Source organism: Gopherus evgoodei, chromosome 10 (genome assembly GCF_007399415.2).
Source record: "Gopherus evgoodei ecotype Sinaloan lineage chromosome 10, rGopEvg1_v1.p, whole genome shotgun sequence".
NCBI classification, from domain to species: domain Eukaryota; kingdom Metazoa; phylum Chordata; order Testudines; family Testudinidae; genus Gopherus; species Gopherus evgoodei.
Window position 1 is genome coordinate 76,706,780 of NC_044331.1, and position 22,183 is coordinate 76,728,962.

The following is a 22,183-nucleotide window of genomic DNA, read 5'->3' on the forward strand; positions in this document are numbered from 1 at the left end:
AAATTCTGCTGAGATGTGACATGGGGATTGTGATTTGGGTGCCTCTTGCTCCCATCCTTCTCTACAGGTCAGGTTCTCCAGTCAGATAACATCTCCCATGATGCACCAAGGTGTCTCCTGTTGGAGAGGAGAGATAGTACATCATGGGAACTGCTGCTAGCCACAGTGCATCATGGGAGCTTAGCCCATAGAGGAGAATGGGAACACCAGGCAACTGATCTGCAACTCCCATGAGGCACCATAGCAGCATTTCTGAGTTCATTTTTTTTTATTTTTGGCCAAAATATTTCAGTTTTGGGGCATCACATTTTTCAGTGAAAATAATTTTTCTACGGAAAGAAGACACTTTTTGTGAACTATTTCATTTAGTTGAAACCCCAATTTCCCAATTGTCCAGGAGAAGGCAGTGGATTGCACCCACACTAGCTAGTGGTAGCGGAGCTAATAAACAGTTTGACAGGATCATTTTCAACTAGCCCTAATGACTGTGTTCAGTAAGAGAATGTGGGAAGAATAGGTTGCACAGGTGCTGGCATGATTAATGGGGAGGTAGAAGCTCACACAAAGTGATCAGAAAAATACTGAGGGTGTGTGTGTCATTTTTAGCTCTTTGTCCTGGCCATGGAGGTCCTAGTCACCTAGCTGTTTCTATCTCTGCCTTCACAGCCCTTCTCTATTTGCCCCCAGAGAACAGGACCTGTAGTGACAAATGGCTTTGCTACCTGAGATGTCTCTTCTTCCAGGAGATGGTGTGAAAGATGGTGGAGACAGTGAAGAGGCCAGACAAGCCAAACCCATATATCCAGGCTGAGATGGTCTCCCAATGGTCATCTGAGAGGATGTAGAGGATGGAGCTGCCCAGGATGCTGGGGATGATCCAGAACTGGAAGGGAGAAGAACTCCATTGGCCATCTCTGGCTCATTCATTTAGAGAAGGCCTTTATAGAATAACTATTCTATGGCATAACTATTATCCCCGATTTCCTTTCAGATGGTTTCTCATCTATGGATGAATCTGTCCAGCCCAGCTGAGGGACAGAGGCTGGGACAGGCACTGCTTTGTATTATTTACATGATTTCAGGTCCCACTTGCCACCACAGGTACACCAGTCCCAAGCATCGCGCCAAAGAAGACTATGAGCAGAGCCCCCTCCAAGCGTGGGCCTCAGGAAACTTTTGAGATTAGAGTTGTGCAGGAAGTCCCCATCCCATATGGGACAGCGGAGGCACAGAGGGGTAGAGATCAGAGACAGTCCCTCCCAGTGGGGGGCGGAAGGGGCTTAGGGCATTACATGTCAAAGATAGCCCCCTCCTGCTACCCCTTCTCTCTACTCTGATGTTCGTAGAGATCACAGATTTCCCTTCATTCCTTTAATTTTTCATTTTCCTCATTGCCACCAAGCAGGAAGAAAAGGATCCTGTTGTAAATCTAAGAAAGAGGTTTCCTGCCCAATTTACCCTGGGGGTCTGGGAAGGGAGATAAATAACAGAATTTGCTTAGTCAAAACTGCTGAACAGTCTGTACCTTAGCGAATGCCCCTGGAGGAACAGCACAACCAACAGGTCACCCATAGCCATGCAAAATGCATGAGCTTCTAAGGTGTTGTCTAGGGCTTTCAAAATGGGTGTTGGGAAAATGAAGTAATCTGATTGGCTCCTAGCTATGGCGTTATCACGTGATAACTGCACCATTTGGTCCTCCATGGCCTAGTCAATTGGCTGGTGTCCATGGGCCTGACTGCTGACTAAGAAAGGGTTTCTCACCATGATTTAGAAAAACAAGACCAATTGATATACCTACCATGGGCCCAAAGCTTCCCTAAGCTGTTCACATACACCTTCCAGAGCATGGCCAAGTGGCTAAAGCCCAGAAGCTGCAGGGATGTGTTCAGCTCCTGACTCTGCTACTCAGTCACAGAACTCAAATTTGGAGAAAGCTTCTCAGGTCATCCACCCTATCTCCAGGGCTGGTGCAACCATTTAGGCGGCACTAGGATTTGGGAGGAGGCATTTTCTTCAGCAGCGACCGCGGCGGCCGGATCTTCGGCCGCCCCAGTTGCCGCCGGCATTTAGATGGAGGGAGCTGGGGCAGGAGAGCGCGGGGAGGGCCGCCTGCAGCAAATAAGGCGGAGGGGACGGCACGCAGGGGAACTCCCCGCCCCAGCTCACCTCTGCCCTGCCTTCTCCCTGAGCACACCGTGGCTGCTTCACTTCTCCCACCTCCCATGCTTGTGGCACCTAAGCTGATCATGGCGGGGGGAGGGCGCCTCAGGACGGAGGGGGGGAGCTGCTGCCAGGGGAGGAGTGCCTCAGGGTGGGGGCTCGGGGATGGGGGAGGGCGCAAGGTGGAAGTTTAGCCGAGGGCGCGAAACATCCTTGCACCAGCCCTGCCTGTCTCCCCATCAGTTCCTTACATTGCTTGGTATAGTTTTAAACAACCCCATGCAATGGAGCTCCCACCACTTCTCTTGGAGAGATGACTCCATAGAGCTCAATCTCAAGGAGTTCTTCCTGATACTAAGCATCTGATAATTGCTACTGAATGCACCGTCTGCCAGACGCAACACAGAGCCAGCCATTTGAATGGAAACTGCCCAAAACAAGGCTCTGTCTCCTTCATTTAACTCCTGAGAGAGCCCCAGAGAATAGCAGCATGCGAGAAGATAGCTGAAACCGGTGTCTTTAGATTTCTTATTCTGATGCCACCTGCAATCTGTAGGCCCTTTCTATACCTTATTTAAGGCCCTATCCAATGCCCATTGAAGCCAATGGGAGTCTTCCCATTGGCTTCAACTGACTTTGGATCAGGCTCTAATCTCCGAAACGCAATGTATTTTCAAAGTCATAGGGAAGCATTCCCAAAAGGCAAGGGCTTCTTCACGAGGATGTGTGCTCTAAAAACCTTCCTAATATCAGATGCTGCAACTGAGTCCTGCCCTGCCTGCTCCTAGCACCTCCAGAATTCTCCTGCAGCCAGAGGGAGATTTTCTTGACTCAGGGCTGTGGGATTGGGCCCATAAAGCAGGTGTGGCTTAAAAATTGACTTCCAGGCTTAGAGAAATAAAGACACTCAGCGTCCCAAGTGGGGGTTATAAGGTCACACCCCATCCCTCCGGTGCTGGGGACGCGAAGCCTCGTGCCTCCTCGTGCACCAGAGGTGAGATAGCCTCATGTTACATGCCATGCCCTGCCACATGTTATTGCCTTACTTACCTCACTCTCAGCCAATCAGATCCTTCCATTCCCCAACAATGCCAGGCCCTCTTATCTTGCCACAACGGCCATCTCCTGCTGTGAAAAAGGGATGTTCCATTTTCACGGAGACCGTAGGGGTGTCCAGCGTGAGCAGTTCTTTGCAAAACACTTTGGTTTTCTAACCAAATAACTTCACCACATGAAGCAAAATGGGTGGAGGAGAAAAAAAAACACCTTGAAGCAGGCAGGGGTCAAAGCAAGAGGGTGGTCAGGGGAGTGGGTTTGCCCCACAGCTTCCCTTCCTCCTTGGCTGGCGGGATGGGAGCTCTCCATCCTGTTCCAATCGACTTTGATCACTGGATGCAGGGATGTACAAAGCCCAGTTATAAAAGCATCTCACATCCCCCATTATGTCAGTATCGGAGCCACAGCTCCTGCTTGCCGTGCCCTCATTCAAACTGCTTTCAAGATCTTAGAATCCTAGAACCATAGGGCTGGAAGGGACCACAAGAAGTCACCAAGTCCAGATCAAGTAAATCTAGACCATCCCTGATAGGTGTATGTCCAACCTGTCTTTAAAACTTCCAACAATGGGGGTTCCACTACCTCCCTTGGAAGCCTATTCCAGAGTTTAACTACCCTTAGGATTAGAAAGTTTTTCCTAATATCTAACCTAAATCTCCCTTGCTGCAGATTAAGCCCATTATTTCTTCAGTGGACAAGGAAAACAATTTATCACAGTCCTCTTCCTAACAGCCCTTAACATATTTGACTGTTATCAGGTCCCCCCTCAGTTTTCTTTTCTCAAGACTAAACATGCCCAGTTTTCTCTTTTGTTGTTTTTTTTTTTACTTTTCCTAATAGGTCAGGATTTAAAACCTTTTATCATTTTTGTTGCTCTCCTCTGGACTCTCTCCAATTTGTCCAAACCTTTCCTAAAGTGTGGTGCCCAGAATTGGTCTCAGTACTCCAGCTGGGGCCTCACCAAGGCCAAGTAGAGCAAGACAGTTACCTCCTGTGTCTTACGTACAACGCTTCTCGTCAGACACCCCAGAATGACTTTAGCCTTTTTTGCAACTGCATCACCGTGTTGACTCACATTCAATCTGTGACTCACTGTAACCCCTCAGCATGCGACCATCTACCCATCTACCATCTGGTAACCAGTTATTGCCCATTTTGTGGTTGTGCATTTGAGTTTTCCCTCCTAAGTGCAGTACTTTGCACTAATCGTAATTGAATTTCATCTTGTTGGAGTCAGACCAATTTTCCAATTTGTCAAGGTCCTTTTGAATTCTAAACTTGTCTTCCAAAGTGCTTGCTATCTCTCCCAGTTTGGTGCCACCTGCAAATTTTCTTAGCATGCTCTTTGTTCCATTATCTAAGTCATTAATGAAAATACTGAAGAGTACCAGATCTAGACTGATCCCTGAGGGCCCCCCCATAGTCACCCTTTAAGTTCAACAACAAACCACTGATAACTAGAGTTCCATGTTTGTCATGGAGGTCACAGCTTCTGTGACTTCCTGTGACCTCTGTGACTTCTGCAGCAGCCGGTGCGGCTAACCTCTGGGCCACCCAAGCAGCTGGCCCCAGGTATAGCTGCTCATGCGGCCCTGGGGACAGCCACACCAGCTGCTGCAGCCATGCAGCCACACAGCCACTTGAGCAGCCCTGCAGCCAGCCACACTGGCCTCTGCTCTGGTGGCCCCAGGCAGCTGGATCCGAGCAATGACCGATGTGGCTGGCCCCGGGAACCACCTGAGCAGTGGTCCTGGGGGCAACCAGGGCAGCGGCTGGCCCTGGGGCTCCCCACTGGCGGTGGCCGGAGCAGCCACTGGCCCCCTGGGGTTCCACCCTCGGTGGTGGCCAGAGCAGCTGCTGGCCCCCGGGGGTTTCCCCCCCGCCACTGATGCCACTGGCTCCCTCCCCCACCCCCAGCGTCTCCCTCCTAAGATTCAATCAGGGGTATTTATGTTATAAATCATGGACAGGTCATTGGCCGTGATTTTTTGTTTCTTGTCCATGACCCGTCCATAAGTTTTATAAAAATACCCTTGATTAAATTGTAGCCTTATTGATAACTACTCTGAAGATGGTCTTTCAACCAGTTGTCCACCCACCTTATAGTAAATTCATCTAGATCACATTTCCCTCATTTGCTTATGAGATTGTCATGTGTCAAAACCCTTACCAAAAACCAAGATATATCATATGTCTACTGTTTCTCCCAACCACTAGGCCAGTAACCCTGTCAAAGAAGGAAAATAGGTTGGTTTGGCATGATTTATCCTTGACAAATTCATGCTGGCTCTTCCTTATAATCATAGTATCCCTAAGGGGCTTACAAACTGATGGTTTAATAATTTGTTCTAGTATCCTGACTGCTCTGTAATTCCAGGGTTCCTCTTCGCTCCCCTTTTTAAAAATAGATACTATGTTCCCCCTTCCCTAGCCCTCTGGGAGCTCACTCATCCTCCATCCGTTCTCGAAGATAATTGGTAATGGTTCTGAGATTGCATCAGCTAGTTCTTTAGTTCTTAGGATGAATTTAATCAGGCCCTGCCAACTTGAATACATCTAATGTATCTAAATATTCTTTAACCTGTTCTTTCCCTACGTTGGCTTGAGTTCCTTCCCCCTTGTTAATAGTAATTGTATTGAGTATCTGGTCACCATTAACCTTTTTGGTGAAAATTGAAGTAAAATAGGAATTAAACACCTCAACCTTAAAGTCTGCTCTTTTGGAGTCCATTGTCCTCACTCTGCTACTCTCATTCCTTCCTTTCCTTAGCATGGGGCAATTGATCTTTTCATGATCACTTTCACCCAAACTGCCACTCAAGATTATCTGTGTCAGGTAAGAGTCACTTACAATGAGCCCTGACTGTTCCTTAAAAGCCACCAGAGACCAAAGGAGACGTGGCGAGCTCCTGCAAACAAGCTACGGGGCATATGCATGTGCAGCGACTAGGTGTGCAGACTCCAGGTGTCAGCTGGGCACATCCCAGCCCTTGAGCTCCAGTCAGAAGATGCAACCCTAAATGTAATTTACATTCGACCCATGATGGCTCCTGAACGCACGTGTAAGGGAACAGGGACTGGAGCAAGCCCCAGCTTTGTCTTCCATTCTGGGAACACAGTGGGAGCTGAGACCCATACACCTCTCCTTCCTGCCCGACGTGCCGCCCCACCCCCCAAGGCAACGCAAAGGTGACTCACGGCATGCGTGGCACAGTTCGCTGCGTGCTCATACTCCGTTGGCTGGTATCTCCGGTTGGACGGAACCCTGTGATTCATAAACCTTGAATGAGAAACCGGGAGAGAAGCAGGGTCAGAGGGCAGAGTCCTGGGCCAGGGCCACAAATCATTTATTGATAATGTCGGATCAGTTACACTTGGGATTGGGTTCTGGTGGGTGCTGTGCGCTGGTGCCCTCCAGGTAACCCAATCCCAGCCTTGAAGTGTTACTGCTCCAATTCTAGTGCTGCCAATGCTCTGTGATGGGTTCTGCAGAGCAGCATTCATGTGCAGGCCTAGATTTCACTGGGAGCAGCTGAGTGTATGTTCCTGCACCCCCTGACCTCACAGGGGCTCCTAAGTACAATTGCCAGGCTAACTATTGTTGCCTAATGTCACCCTAAGTCCAGGTCTGGTCCCAGCAGTGTCTGAAGGGGCTGATGACTGCACCCTCTCTGCTCACACACCGCTGCACTCACCTTTCTATTCATCCTGCACCCTTCACCCCATGCTGTCACGTTGCAACAGCCCCCACTGGCCACGGAAGCAGGAGTTGCAAGATCACCTCGAGCTTCGGTCTCTGATGCAGTGCGCACTCCCACCCATGGCTGGCTTAAGATTTTTAGTGTGTCAGGCAAGTAGTTTCTTGGGTGGACACTTTCCCTATGCCGGACAACCACCTCCGAGCTGCACTCACTTCCAATGGCTACATGTGCCCACGAGATGCCACGTATGGGGAGGATCCTGGGCCAACAGGCTCCTGCTATGCAAGACTGAAACTCAGCCAGCAAGAGGCCACTCCAGGGGATGCTGACACTGAGATGTAGAGAAATGGCATGTGCTAGTGCTCCTAAAGAGGGAAGATCAGAAGAGGTGTCCCCTATAATTCCTCTGGCCCTGTTGACAGCGACTGTCTTTCCCCTACCCAGTGACATCTTGCCACCTAGGGAAACTGAGCACAGCTCAAATATTTGCACACAACCCCCTAAGATGCACTTGTTATTTTATGAGTCATCACCCAGCTCTGTCAGGAAGGAGGGTCGAGTGCTGAAAGACTAAAATAAAGAGGCACTGTGTGGACATGACTGCCAACTGTCTGAGCTCAGGGTTGGAATGAGGAGGCCAGGAGAAGAGAGAGAGAAAACTGCTTGTATGTGTATGGCCACGTCTACACTACAGCATAAAATCGAAATTATTAAAACCGGTTTTATAAAACTGGTTTTATAAAATCGATTTTACGCGTCCACACTAGGACACATTAATTCGGTGGTGTGCGTCCATGGTCCTAGGCTACCATCGATTTCTGGAGCGGTGCACTCTGGGTAGCTCAGTAAAAGAATGAGACCAATAACTTCAATTTCCGTCCACACTAACCCTAAATCGATATAGTAATATCGATTTTAGGGTTACTCCTCTCGTTGGGGAGGAGTACAGAAATCGATTTTAAGAGCCCTTAAAATCGATTTAAAGTGCCTTGTAGTGTGGACGGGTACAGCGTTAAATCGATTTAACGCTGTTTACATCGATTTAACGCTGTAGTGTGGACCAGGCCTAAGGAAGAGTGTGTTCTGGATCTTTGAGTCCCACTTGGATTTGCTGGGCCAGGGCCTATTTCTGTGTGCTAGCTCCTTCCACAGGCCAATCTTGGAACTGCACAAATTTTTTTTTTTTAAATTGGAGCTATACCTATCCCCTTCAACCAGAAGGGACCTTGAATGGTCATTGAGTCCATCCCCTTGCCTTCACTAGCAGGACCAAGTACTGATTTTGCCCCAGATTCCTAAGAGCCCCTCAAGGATTGAACTCACAACCCCGGGTTTAAGCAGGCTATCTCTCCTCCCCTAGATAAAGAAATAGCATTGGGACTTGTCAGTTGCTAGGTGTATCATGCTGAACTTCAGCATGATAGAGTAGACAAATGTGTATCCATAGTGAAAAACATATCCAAGACAATGAAGGTTGGATAAAGTGTAGGGTTCATACTTGGGCATGGCCTAATCAAAGCTATTGCCCTAATCAAAGGGATTGAGCTAAGGAGTGGAGCACTTGGTGTTACTGTAATCTACAGAATAAGTGTTCAAGTGCTAATGGTGTCTAAACTGCATCTCTACTGTCACAGTTGTGTCCTTCATCCACAGCATGACTCTGGGATGTCACATCATGTCAGGGCAATGCCCTATTAAGAATGATCCTAGTCCACAGAAAACCAGAAGCAGAAAGGTCAACATGTGCTGTTATACAATGCCGCTGCCAGCAAGGTCAATGGGGATTGTACAGGTGAAACTGAGCATGGAATTTGACCTGCTAAGCATATCTAGAGCCAAGTATCCTATTGGGGTTTAGGTAAACTAGCCGGCTACTCTTCCCTGGCAAATACAGCACTGTTTTAAGAGTTTTTTGAGGAAGAAACAGCTGTTTGTCCTTTGCAGCAACACTTATTAGCAGTGGCTGCTCCAGGCACCAGCACTCCAAGCACGTGCCTGGGGCAGCAAGCTGTGTGGGGCACCCTGCTGGTCCCTGAGAGGGTGATAGTCAGGCAGCCTTCGCCAGCTTGCCTGCGGGAGGTCTGCCGGTCCCACAGATTCAGCGGCGGGTATGCTGAAGCAGCGGGACCAACAGACCTCCCACAGGCAAGCCACCGAAGGCAGCCTGCCTGCTGTGCTTGCACTGGCAAAAAAGCTAGACCCGTCCCTGCTTATTAAATATTGAGACACAATTGTATTATCTCTACAATATTAGATCACCGTATCTGGGAATCTCCAGCAGAGAGACATGACTATGTTATTTCTGGTATATTACAGGTCAGCACACAGAGACCTACAGAACAGCAACTAAGGTACCTATTCTGCCCTAGCTGTGTACGAGTAAGCCCCATCGAAGCCAATGGGAGTTCCTTATATCCTGCTAGGGCAGTGTCATGCCCCAGGATCCTATGCCTAGGGACCTGACTCTCATGGATGCTGTGCTGAAACATAGCAGCAAAGAAGCTCCAGCACTGAGGCTTCATTGCGCGGTAGCATCCGTTACAATCTTGCAGCACCGAGATGTAACATGGTAGGGATATCATGGTCATCAGCAGGAGCTGAACCTTCAGCATTCAGAACCAGCACTTCAGTCCATGCCGCTTCAGCCAAAGGATTTATCTTTGCTGGGGCCAGTCACTATAGGAACACACAGCCACACTAAGTGCTCACTTGCATGTTCACTTGAGTGCAATATCAGCACCCGAGCAGTGCTCCTGTAGGTGCTGTCAGCTGGGAAGGAGATGGAGCCATGACCTATGTTTTTCCCCTCCACTGGCTAGCAGAGTGGGCCAGCCATAGAGAGGAGTGCACGCTGCACCTGCCTAAGGGGTGTAGCTGCTGGCAGGTTCCCCTGGCTTGCCTGGGAATTGGCCTTCTAGAATAGCTCAGTTCTGCATCACCCAGTCCAGGCCCAATGGTAGGACTGAAAGGCCCCTCTGCTTCTTGGCAGGAGGTTAGACTAGATGACCCTAGTGGTCTCTTCTAACCCTATGATTCCACGATTCTAGTTCCTAGGTGCTGAACAAACCCAGAGGAAGATTACACCCTTCACACCCAGGCAAGAAATCCCAGCGTCTAACACAGATGGCTCACAGCCTGGCCTCACTGCCATGATTAGATCTGGTTTGTATAAAAATAAACCAATGCTGAACTGACCAACCTAGATCAACCCTGTCACTGAGACCTAGGCCTGTTCTGTTCAGTTGGGGCTGCTCTTGTGGGACACACATGGGTACATTTACTACTCAGCTTCCCTGGCCCTGTTTATTAGTCTCACTAATAGGCTTTAATAAGCCCCTCGAGCCAGGCCCCAGCAAACAAAGAGACTCTGGCTCTGTTAATTCCCCGCATGAGCCTGGATTTTGTTCACATTCCTTCCCAACATCCTGTAACAATCTCTCAACAACAGGACATTATTTTACTGTACTGTTGCTAGGTAACTGTCCAGAGCCTCACTGAAACCCCATATGGGTGCTTTTATTTCTTCCTTTCTTTCTTTTATTTTTTAATCCTTTCTGCATGGCCCAGACGTTCATGGTTCTGCGGTGATGTCACAGTTTCCATGGAAACATGCACGAGGAAATTTAAAAAAAAAACCCAAAACCTCGCTTTGTCTCTTGCCCATGCAGACTCTACTGATTGTTATTATTTTTAATAATAATAATAAAAGGGAGGGTGACCTCGGGGGCACGTGTCACACTGATTCCCACAGCCCCTTGGCATGGGGCGGAGTGCGCCTTTCGAACTTGGGCAGGGAAGTAAATGTCTGGGAATGGCAGAACTGAATACCAGCATGTAAGGATATCCTCACACACACACAAATGGTGTAGCTAGGCAAGAGGACTGGATGGGTTAAGGGCCTGGGAGTGGAAGCTGGGATTTGCTGGAAATCCAGCTCTGATCAGTCTATCTAGGTTCTTATAACCCAAGAGACCAGATGTAACTTCACAACAGACCAATGGCTTAATTTTGCCGCCTTCCTCCTCTGAGGTAGCCAGGGCTATGGTTTTGTGTATTTATTTCCCTCTCTCATCTCTTCTACTTCTCTCTCTCTCTCTTTTCCTTCTTGCCTTCACATTTTTGACTATGTCTAGACTACGGACCTTACAAGAGCACAGCTGTACTGCTAAGGTATCCTGTGTAGCGGTTCTGTGCCGGCAGGAGAGAGCTCTCCCACTGGCATAATTAAACCAGCCCCAACGAGCGCCGGTAGCTATGTTGGCAGGAGAGCGTCTCCTGCTAACATAGTGCTGTCCACACTGGCACTTCTGTCAGTGAAACTTATGTCGATCAGGGGTGTGGGGTTTTTTTTCCACATCTCAACTGACAAAAGTTTTGCCAACAAAAGCGCTAGTGTAGACAAAGCCTTTGTTTCCTCCTCCCTTAGGGTACGTCCACACTTAAACCACTATAGTGGCTCAGCAGCAGTGCTTCAGTTGGGCCTCTGTAGCCCTTCAGCATAGAAATTATCGACACCACGAGGAGGGTTTCTCCCATCGGTGTAGGTAATCCACCTGTCAGAGAGGCGGTTGGGTCTCCAGGATCGCTAGGGGCTGGTCTACAACAAAAACCTACCATCAGCATAGCTGTGTCTCTCAGGGGTATGAAAAATCCATCCCCCTGAGAAATGTCGCTATGCCGACCTAACCCCCAGTGCAGGCAGCGCTAGGTTTCTTCCATTAACCTAGCTATCACCTCTCGGGGAGGTGGATTAACTACAGCAACAGGATTATCCCTCCCACCACCATAGGTGCAGATTTCCACTGTTCCCGGTGGTTGCTTGACCCCACCCCCGCCCCTGGCCCTGCACCTGCACTACCCTTGCCCCACCCCCATTCCCCCCTTCTCCAAAGTCCCCGCCTCCAATCCACCCCCTTCGCCCAAGTCCCCACCTCTTCTCCGATCCTCCCCCCTCCCTCCTGTAAAGTCCTAAACACTGCCAAACAGCTGACTTGGCTGGAGAGGCCCACGGTCCTATGGGGAAACTAGATTTACTGACTAAGACCTGTCAAAAACTCCACAAGGAATACAACACAGGTACCTAACTTCCCAGTTGGTCAAATTGCCTGTGACTGCGCTCAGGGACACCAATGGGAATGGAAAGTAACTCCATCAATGTCAGGCAAGTTGTTCTGGACTTATGTAACAATGGAACTGAAAGCAGAATCTGACCACTTTGTGTTCCATCTAATAGGCCTGTATTTGATTGAGGGCTTACGTAGCCTTATAAAATTCTATATATTCATTTGCCTGGGATAGCCTTTTTTGACTTACAATTAGATTTTCCCACTCTCATCCCCTCTCACTCCCTTTGTTCACTGTCATGCCTCGCTGTGGTACATTTAAATTAGAATGTTGTAGACGGAATGCTTTGGGCCAAGGACTTGTCTGTAACGCCCCAGGCAAACCTATAAATAATACCCCATTCGCATCCTGGGAAGGGAGAGGCAATAGATTTTGCCCTTTTGCAAGGTTGTGTTCAAACGAGAATTGAGGAGCCAGACAGATTTGAAAGCTCCTTGGGAGCTGAGCAGGCACAAAATTGTGCCTTTGAAAGACTGACCCTCCGGTGAGCTGCTTCTTCACTGCTTAAAGTTAGCGAGCTGCAAGGCTGGAGTTTGGATCATGTAGATGATTTCCCATTTGCTCTGCCTACATGTTGATACACATTGGCATGCCCACAGACTGAGCTTTTAACCCCTGGGGATTCATCCGCTCTGATCCAGGGTGGCTTTGGTTTCACTGCAGTTTCAAAGTAACTATGCACTGTCATGGTCCCTCTCTCTCCTAGGTTGTTCTCCTCATCCCACAGGGTCTCTCTCCTCAGCCCCGACAAATCAGAAAGGTCTGTCTCCCCTTACAGGCCTCATGCAAACCAGTGCCTGCAGTTTCCTTGCCAGAAACTCCAGGGAATGGAGAGGATGTCTCCTGGGCTCTGCAGCAGCAAATCAAGTAGCCACTCCCCAAGCACCTTGCAGTGCATGCTCCATGGGGCATTCTGAATGGACTTCCTAGCAGCTGCTGGGCTGGTTGCATTGATCGGACAAAGTGAAGTGCCTTCTGGCCAGGTGCAATTAGTGATATCTAGATGATCAGAACATGCAGCACCTGAATGTGCCTGTTCAAATGAAAATAGGCTGTTCTGACTGTACTGTGTCCTCCTCAGACTCCATACTGCTCACAAACCCTATCCTCCTACCCAGCTCCTCTTTGTACTGCAAGTTTGATCCTGCAAAGTGCATGACACCCTTGGCACTTGCTGATAACCCACACACTCCTGCGATGGCCGGGCCTGCTGTGGTACAGAGGAGGGTGAGTGGTGGGATGGCTTTAATTTCCACCAGGGGCAAAATGGGAACCCAGCTGCTTGAGGAAGGTGAGAGGCTGTGATAGCTGGGTGCTTCTCCCAGCCACAATAGCCACAGCTGGACCCCAGCCAGCACCAGCCATGTTTTGGTCTGCCCTGGAGTCCTGCAATTAGGGAGATTGCTGATATTCTCCCCCACTGCAGCCTCCCCCATGGGCTTTCCATTGCCGGGACCTGCAGACATTTACGTGCTTTATCCTCCAATCTAGCTCCCCCGGTGAAAACAAAATGAAAGAGTCCTGTCTCCTCCATCTCCCAGCTCTTGCCTTTGATCCCATCATTATTCATTGCATTGCAGTAGTGCCTAGCAACCAAGTCATGGACCATGACCGTACTGCGCTAGGTGCTGTACACAACAGAGTGACAACGCCTGCCCCGAAGCGCTTATAGTCCCAGTGCTCTCCCTGCTCCAGTCTTTCCCTCATGGACCCTGCTGCCAAATAGGCCAAATCCATCATCTAAGCCTGATTCCACCCTATCCCCCCCACCTCACCCACAACAACTTACCTTGAGTCTGGTGAGCTGAAGGAGCCTCCAGCAGGATTTCTACCATCAGCTTTGTGAGCTCCACACTGCACCCTCCTTCTACTACTTCCTACAGTACATTCTCTGCAGGGCTGCCCTGCTGGAGCACTGCCCACTCCTGCGGAAATACAGCCATCAGAGCCTTACACCTGAGCTGCTGGCTGGATTAAATGGATCTTGGACTTTTTCAGTCTAATGGCTTGTCTACACAGGCCATTATTCTGGAATAGTTGTTCCTGATTAGCTCCATGCGTGCATGCTCTTATTCTGGAATAAGAGTGCCTTATTCCAAATTAATTTAATGGATTAAATTAAATGAGAACAAGGCACTCTTATTCCAGAATAAGAGCATGCACGCATGGAGCTAATCAGGAACAGCAATTCCAGAATAACGGCCTGTGTAGACAAGCCATTAGACTGAAGACTCTGTTTCCTCCCGTGCTGCACCCCATTACAGATAGCCATCAGCAATTGAACAAGAGGGCTTCCAGCCCCTTTTTCTCTCCAGTGGCTGCTTCTGGCAGATAGTTAGCTGAGCTTTTTGGAGCTGTCAGTCCTAAATGGGAGGATGGCAGCCTTTGCCGGAATTAATATGCACAGGTTGTTAACTGCTGCCAGAGGGTTTCCCACTGCCCTCCTTCAGGCCTGTCTGATCCTGGCCCCATTTGCCAGAAAGCAAGCTGCAAAAAACCTCATGCCCACAACTCTGGACTCCAGCACAAAGAGACTCTTGTCCTGCAGAATCAAAGGAAAATCCAGAGCTGACTTCCCATATTCATCCCCCCTCTCCCGCTGTGTTTTTACTCCATGTCATCCAAGAATGAGGATGCTCTGAGCATCATGCAGACCTGTGAGCTGCTTTCTGGCTCTTGCTGTTTGCAGCTTAGAGAGGAAAGCGGGTTAAAACCAGATTTTAGACGTTAGGTGGAGCGTGAGAGTCTCCAGGAGCTTGAAGACTCAGGTGGATGATCTGAGGCTCCTGGATCTGAAGCACTGAGATTTCGCACACTCCCCGAGGCATATACGGAACACAACATGGCATGTGAGGTAAAGGTTTATATGCACTTGCGTGGGAGGAGCTGCACCACTCAGACATGGCTCCCCCACTAGTGTATAGTATGTCCATCTCAGATTTATGCTGACAAAACCTCCATTTAAATATGTACACATGAGGTGGACCAAGAGCAAACAGTGTGAGGGAGTGTGGTTCCGTGGCCAGGGCACTGGACAGGAACTCAGGGGACTGCTCTGCACTGACCTCCTGGGTGACTGTGACCAAGTCACTTCACATTTCTGTACCTCAGTTTCCCCATCTGAAAAGGAGGGTAATGATGCTGACTTTCTTTGTAACATGTTTTGAGGTCTAGTGATGAAAAGTGTTATATGAGAACTACGTATATTCCTATTCAGAGGTGATTAGTGTGATATAAAGCTTGAGGTGCACACATTATACACCTGTGGGGAAGCCATATGAGAGTTAACCAGTCCCCCCTGCTTCCCCGCAAAGCGCTCATAAAACTCCCTCGCACATGGTTCTCAAGGCTGCAGGTGGCTAGAAAAATCTCTTGGCGAGAGATGGAACTAGGGCCCTTGCCAGGAGGACAAATGCATCTTGTTCTCTCTGACAACTCAGCTGGGCGTGGTTACTGAACACCACAATGTGGTGGGCTAGAGAGGTCTGGAAAAGTCACATGAGTGGGCAGCAGGTGAGGTGCCGTTTGGCAAGGACCTCAAAGGCAACCACTTTAAACTGGTGGTGAACATCTAGATTCTCTCATTTTGGCCCATCTTTAATTTCATCCCCTGAGCTTTCAGTCAGAGCAAACAGGTACTGACTGCCCCTCCCCCGGCCAACACCCAGCAGCCCTCCAGGTTCTTCAGAACTAATAAAGAGGATTATTCTTTAGCCTCTTTCCTGATAATCATCCATCACACTCACTCCAGAAATCATAATGGAACTGACAAATAAATCCAGCCCCGATCAGCTCAGTGACAGCGTCTCATTGCGAAGCAAGAGACAGAGAAAGTAATGGCCTCTGACAGATGATATCACCAATGCCAGGAAGTCCCTCTCTGGCCTTATTACAAGGGAGGTCCCTTATTGCTTCATCTCTGTGCAACAAGATTGGGAGTTGCTGAGTGCTGCAAAAAGCAGCAAGAAATACCCCGGGGTATGTAGGGTAGCTTAGTACTGCTTAGTGTTATTATTAATAAGAATGATGATGATAATAATAATACTGGGGTGAGGGTGCTAAGAAAACAGTCCCTTAATTTTGAAATAGGTTGACAACCCTACGTCTCTGCCCCTCCTGGCTTCCCAGTCTCCCCTGTCTACAGCAAGTCATCCTCTCTTCCCCAGCTCTCACCTAAGCAATGATCAAGACCACACGTCCTGTGCTAACACAGGAGAGTCCCAGGACCAAAATCCCAGGCTTGAGCACTGTCTGTGTGTATTCAAGCCATGGCGCCTGTCCGCTGGGTGAATTCCTGTAAGCTGGACCCTGGCTCATGCTACGCTTTGACATGTAATCTTCTAATGATCCTGCTACAGGACCTAGTAATAGGATTCGGTCCTCGGTCTCCTCCCTAGTGTGTAATTAGGCTGCTTCCTGAGAGTTTAGCACATCATTACAAGCAACACAGCCAGTGCTCAACGTGCAGGATGATTTGGCTGGCCAAACCCACTGAGTTAGATGCCCTCTATGGGTGAGCAACTTCAGACCTTGGCAACTAGCGTCTTCTTCAGAAAGAAGACTCTATAGCAATGGTCCTTGACCCTTTTCTATACTGGGACCCCCTCTTCCATCTAGCTGAGATTGTCTCCCATTTGGGTACAGGGGAAGGGCATGGTGGGCACCTGTTTGTAGCCCCTAGATCAAGACCCCAAGCTCTGCAGTAACATGTTTTGCCCAAACCAAATGACTGTACAGTACTATAAAAATTCTAAAATACCTGGTTTACTTTCTTACCAGGCTACAGGGAAAGCTTTCCCACTGAAACTTACAAATGCAAACTGTAATTCTAACCCCATCCAGTTCTGCCATCTGCAGAAACACCCACACATGCCTACATATCTGTACGTGTTGTACTCAGTGCCTGCTTCTCTGCATCTGGGTGCTACTTTCCCCACTCCTACGCGCACATATGGCAATCCAGGTTCGAAAAGTTCAGCCTTGTGTGTCCTACACTTTAAATACAACTTCCATCCTCCTTTGTCCTCCATGTTGGGAGGAAAAAAGACACTAAATCTGCTCTTGGTTTTACAATCCATTTCCCCTGGGTGGAATTCAACCTGCTACCCACTTTCCTCTTTCAGCTTTTGGACTGATTCCAGCGTGCATTTCAGATGGAAGCATCATGCACAAGGGCAGAGTGGGTGTGTGTTGGGAAGGTGGGTGTGAGGGAACAAAGCATTCTCTCTCTCTGCTGTTTTAGTGTAACAAAAGGACTGGCAACTTTCCGGTGGGAGCAGAGTGAGTCTGAAAAATGGAAACACAAAAGACTCGTTATCTAGATCACTTATCTTCCTAGATGGCACATGTTTCAGGGCTGGGGGTGCGTATTTTCATGTGTTTATACACAGCCTAGCACAGTGGGATCTGAACCCTGACTGGGGCTTGTGGGCGCTACTACAATATAAATGTTAAACAATAGCACATAACACACCCAATGTATATTTATGCAAAAGGGTGCTAAGAAACTGAATGGTGAGTCTTGGGTCCAAAGACAAACACTCTTTCAGGCTCAGTCGGGAACAGTTCAAGCAATATAAACAGCAGAGGTCTACTGCCCAAGGACTAGGCTGTATGGCGAGTCAGACTAAATGGAGCAGATTGAGGGGTTTCCCTGGTTCCAAATTCAGGGCCTACGTGATTGGTTTATTCAGAGCGAGAGAAAGCCAGGAGGAGTGGCATGAGTGTGACCCAGAAAGGAAGCAGAGAGACAGAACTTCTTGGGCACAGAGCTTGCTGGAGTGGCACCCAGGGGGATTTCTGAGTAAGGAAGCTTCCTGCTGTTGTTTGTTTTGACTGTGTTCAGGGAAACAGGGCTTTGTGTAAATTCTTTGTAAATAAACAAAATCATAAACCATGACTATACCTGACTCACATCACTGATTTTTTTCTCCCTAGCAGAACCAACCCTGCAAGGCCCTGAGTAATGGCTAATTGCTCAGGCCCAGGGAGCAACAATACATATACACATCTACATAACCACACACATAGGGTGACCAGGTGTCCGGTTTCCGACAGAATGCCCTGTCAAAAAGGGATCCTGGCTGCTCTGGTCAGCACCGCCAACCAGACTGTTAAAAGTCCGGTCGGTAGTGCTGTGGTGATAAGGCAGGTTAGTCCCTACGTGTCCTGGCTGGCACCACACTGCGCCCCAGAAGCAGCCAGCAGGTCCGACTCCTAGACAGGGGAGCCATGGGGCTCCGAGCACTGCCCCTGCCCTGAGCACCGGCTCTGCATTTCCATTGGCCGGGGAGTCGGGGAGCGATGCCTGCGAGCAAAAGCAGCCTGTGGAGTCTCTGGCCCCCCCGCCTAGGACCTGGACCTCCTTGCTGTTTGCTGCTTCCAGGGCACGTGCAGCACGGTGCCAGCATAGGCATGGGAAGTAGGGATGCGGGGGGTGCTTCCCGCACCTATGCCCTGCTCCTGGCCCTCCACCCCCCAACCTCTCACCTCACCTGTGGGCGGGAGGGGCTCGGGTCCCCAAGCTGGCCCCACCCCCGCTCCCAGGCCTCCGCTCCTGGGGCCCGGCTGCTGGCCCCATGCCCGGGGCCCCGTGCCTGTCTGCACGGCTGAGGCTCTGCTCTTGGCCTTACACATGGGATCCTGGCTGCTGATCCCTACTGGGGCTCCACTCCTTGTCCCATGCTCACTCCCAGCTGTGGCCTCAGTCCCCTTATCTCTGTCCATGTCCCACCCCCCCAGCCTGGAGTCCCCTCCTGCACCCCAACCTCTCATCCCCAGCCCCACCCCCAGCAGGAGCCCTCACCCTCTCCCGCACCCCAACTCCCTACTCCAGCCTGGAGCCTCCTCCCGCACAGTGAACCTCTCATTTCTGGCCCCTGCCTGGAGCCCGCACCCCTAGTAAGAGCCCTCACCCCCTCTGTCATCCTAACCCCTCACCTAAGCCCAGTGACAGTGAATGAGGGTGGGGGAGTGAGCCACCGAGGGAGGGGAATGTAGTGAGCAGGGGGGGAAGAGGCAGGGCTAGGGTGTTCCTTTTTTGTGCAGCTAGAAAGTTGGCAACCTTACACATACAATGTACACACACACACACATAATCTGTATATAGACGGCTGGGATTTAGTGAGTGGATAGGTACCCTAACCCCTCTGAAGTATGATAACTAATACCTATCTGCCAAGTAACGTGCCTTTGAAGATTCTCGCCATATCTGTAGATCTATATTTTTTCCAGCACATTTTATAGCATTTATTTCTATGAAAACTCAAACTCTTACATGACAGTTCCTGATACTGGGATAGTAGCAAATCATTTTTTAAAGCAATGGATTAGTGAACATCTTTGGAGATTAAATTGCTGCTCTTTCTGTCGCTATTTGTGAGCTTTCTGACAACAGTTGCTTACTCACAAAAATTCTGGCAAATCCCAAGTGTTTTGCAAATTTTATCAAGAATGCCCCCAACATGCATTATTCGTTATTTGCATGTTTAAAATGTTTTGATCAACCAGTCAGGCAGCAAATACAATACTACATGCCCAGATACTAGAAACTAAGGTAGCATTGTAGAGTTAGTTACTGTGAGAAATTCTGACCATTACTCTGCTTAGCATGTGCCTCTCTGGCAGCCAGAAAGCCATCTGAGCTGGCTACCCGAATGAAAAGAGAATTCCTACATGGCAAAGTGCCGGCCTAATGGCATTATGCTACTCTCATTGCAGTTTCTGGCATGAAGGACGTGACAGGAGTAAAGGGGATAAGGCTGGAGCATCACTGTACACCAACAGTGGCTGCTGGAATGGCTCCTTGGAGTCATGGGGTACTGGGAATAAGTTAGAGTAGACTTCGCACTGCTCTAATATCAGGGACTAGTCCGGGCTAGCCACAGGATATAGGGACTACAAAGACGGTCCGAACATACGTCTACTCCTCACTGCCATGTTTATCCAGAGAGCACAGCTCTTCTGGATCAGAGAATCTGGCCCATCACCTCAATAAAGCGTGTAACAGACACCTTGCCCTGTTTAACACTCTCGGTCCAGGCTGTTAATGGATCCACAAAACTCTAAAAGGACCACAGGCACAGCATCTATTTCAAAGTCCCTGAATAAGCACATGCCAGTTTCTTTAGCCATCAGATGCTCCAGGCTGCTTTGTGTATAGTCGAAACAAACACCTTGTGGAAGGCAGTATGGTCTAGTGGCTAGAGCCTTGGCCTAGCCATCAGGTAACCTTGGTTCTCGTCCCAGTGCTGCTGCTGAGATACCATCTGACCTTGGGCAAGTCACTTCTACTCGGTAGTTTAAATAATAAGCTTTTTGAGTAGAGACGGCCTCTCCTTATACATATGCATAGCTTCTTGTGCAACAGGGCCCTGGGGTTTCTAGATGCTACTGCAATATAAATAATAATATCAAGCTATCCAGATTATTCAGTGAATATTTATGAACAACCAAAACATCTGAAGATCATGACTGGTTTGCAAACTACTCACTAGCTGTGCTTTTAATGCATGTTGTTGGTAAAAGATTGACCATCTCTAGCGTTAGGTTTTCTCAGCTAACGTTCTTTACTAGAGATGGGCAGTGCAGTGTAGCCAGTCAAGAAGGAAGATAATGATTTAAATCTCATTTCACCATCTGACCCTCTCTGTCAGTCCAAGCATAAAACCTTTTAATTGCCGGAGATGAGCCTGAGCAGTGAACTTTGGAGCTGGGTGTAGATCTGAATCCAAACTTTCCTGACATTTGGATGCTTGGATCTGAGGTTTGGTTCTGGCCCGTCTCTACTGATTAACTTATAGGACACCCCTTTTGCGGTTGGAGCTGAACACCTTGCAAGAATTCCAAATAAAAATAACACTCTTTCTCTCTTTCCTGTCTGTAGAGGTATTTAGTTCATAGACTTTAGTTTGTTTCCTTTTGTGTGTGTGTGCTGAAATTACTGAGTGACAGCCAAGTCAGGGACGCAAGTTTTACATTTAGCTGTAAGCTCAGTGAGGCCTGCGGTCATTCTTATCTCTTGCAGGGCTCAGTCTCATAGTCTAGCGCAGGGGTAGGCAACCTATGGCACGCGTGCCTGAGCTGATTTTCAGTGGCACTCACACTGCCTGGGTCCTGGCCACCAGTCTGGGGGGCTCTGCATTTTAATTTAATTTTAAATGAAGCTTCTTAAACATTTTTAAAACCTTATTTACTTTACATACAACAATAGTTTAGTTATATCTTATAGACTTGTAGAAAGAGACCTCCTAAAAACGTTAAAATGTATTTCTGGCACGCGGAATCTTAAATTGGAGTGAATAAATGGAGACTCGGCACAGCACTTCTGAAAGGTTGCCAACCCCTGGTCTAGCGACTCCTGGGAAAGGTCTGTCTCCTCACTCATGGGCATCCCCCACTGGTCAACAGTTTTGTAATTCCTTGTGCATCGTATCAGTGAGTGCAGGGGAGTTATAGGGGCACTGTGCAGCGCCAGTGTGTCCAGGACTGCTGTTAGAGATAGAAGGGATCTATCGGACGCCTGAGTCCATCTCCCTGCCAGGACAGGACATACTCCTCAGAGAGGATGCATTGTATATTATGATATTTTGTTTGTCCTTGAGCCAAAACTGAGGCACAAATGAACTCTGCTAGAGCTATTTACTCAGTGAGATCAGACTGCTCTTTGCATTCATCAGGGGTTTGTTATTATGGGCCATTCCACACTCCTGCCACCAGAGCTGGCTCTAGCCGTTTTGCCGCCCCAAGCACAGCGGCACGCTGCGGGGGGCGCTCTGCCGCTCACCGGTCCCGTGGCTCCGGTGGACCTCCCGCAGGCGTCCCTGCGGAGGGTCTACTGGTCCCGCAGCTCCGGTGGACCTCCCGCAGGTGTGCCTGCGGATGCTCCACAGGAGCCGCAGGACCAGCGGACCCTCCACAGGCACGCCTGTGGGAGGTCCACCGGAGCCGCCTGCCGCCCTTCCGGCAACCGGCAGAGCGCACCCCTCGGCATGCCGCCCCAAGCACGCGCTTGGCGCGCTGGGGCCTGGAGCCGGCCCTGCCTGCCACTCACATAAACTACTGCCTGGAGGCTGCTGAGTGCCAGCCTGTCTCCCCAGCTCAGGATGAGCTACTATCACATCCAAGTCTCTTTCAGGCCT

At 49.2% G+C, this 22,183-nt stretch overlaps 1 protein-coding gene across 2 annotated transcripts in view; it reads right to left on the bottom strand.

Moving 5' to 3' along the window:
- MMD2 (monocyte to macrophage differentiation associated 2) overlaps positions 1–22,183 on the bottom strand; it is a 39,679-nt gene that overhangs the window by 8,416 nt on the left and 9,080 nt on the right. For both annotated transcript variants that reach the window (XR_004002461.1, XM_030579011.1), the window contains exons 2-3: positions 6,418–6,499; positions 723–883 (exon numbers count right to left, since the gene is read on the bottom strand). Coding sequence is in view for 1 of the 2 variants with exons in the window: in XM_030579011.1 (XP_030434871.1) it covers positions 723–883; positions 6,418–6,499 (243 nt within the window). In the remaining variant the exon portion in view is untranslated. The remainder of the gene's footprint in view (positions 1–722; positions 884–6,417; positions 6,500–22,183) is intronic.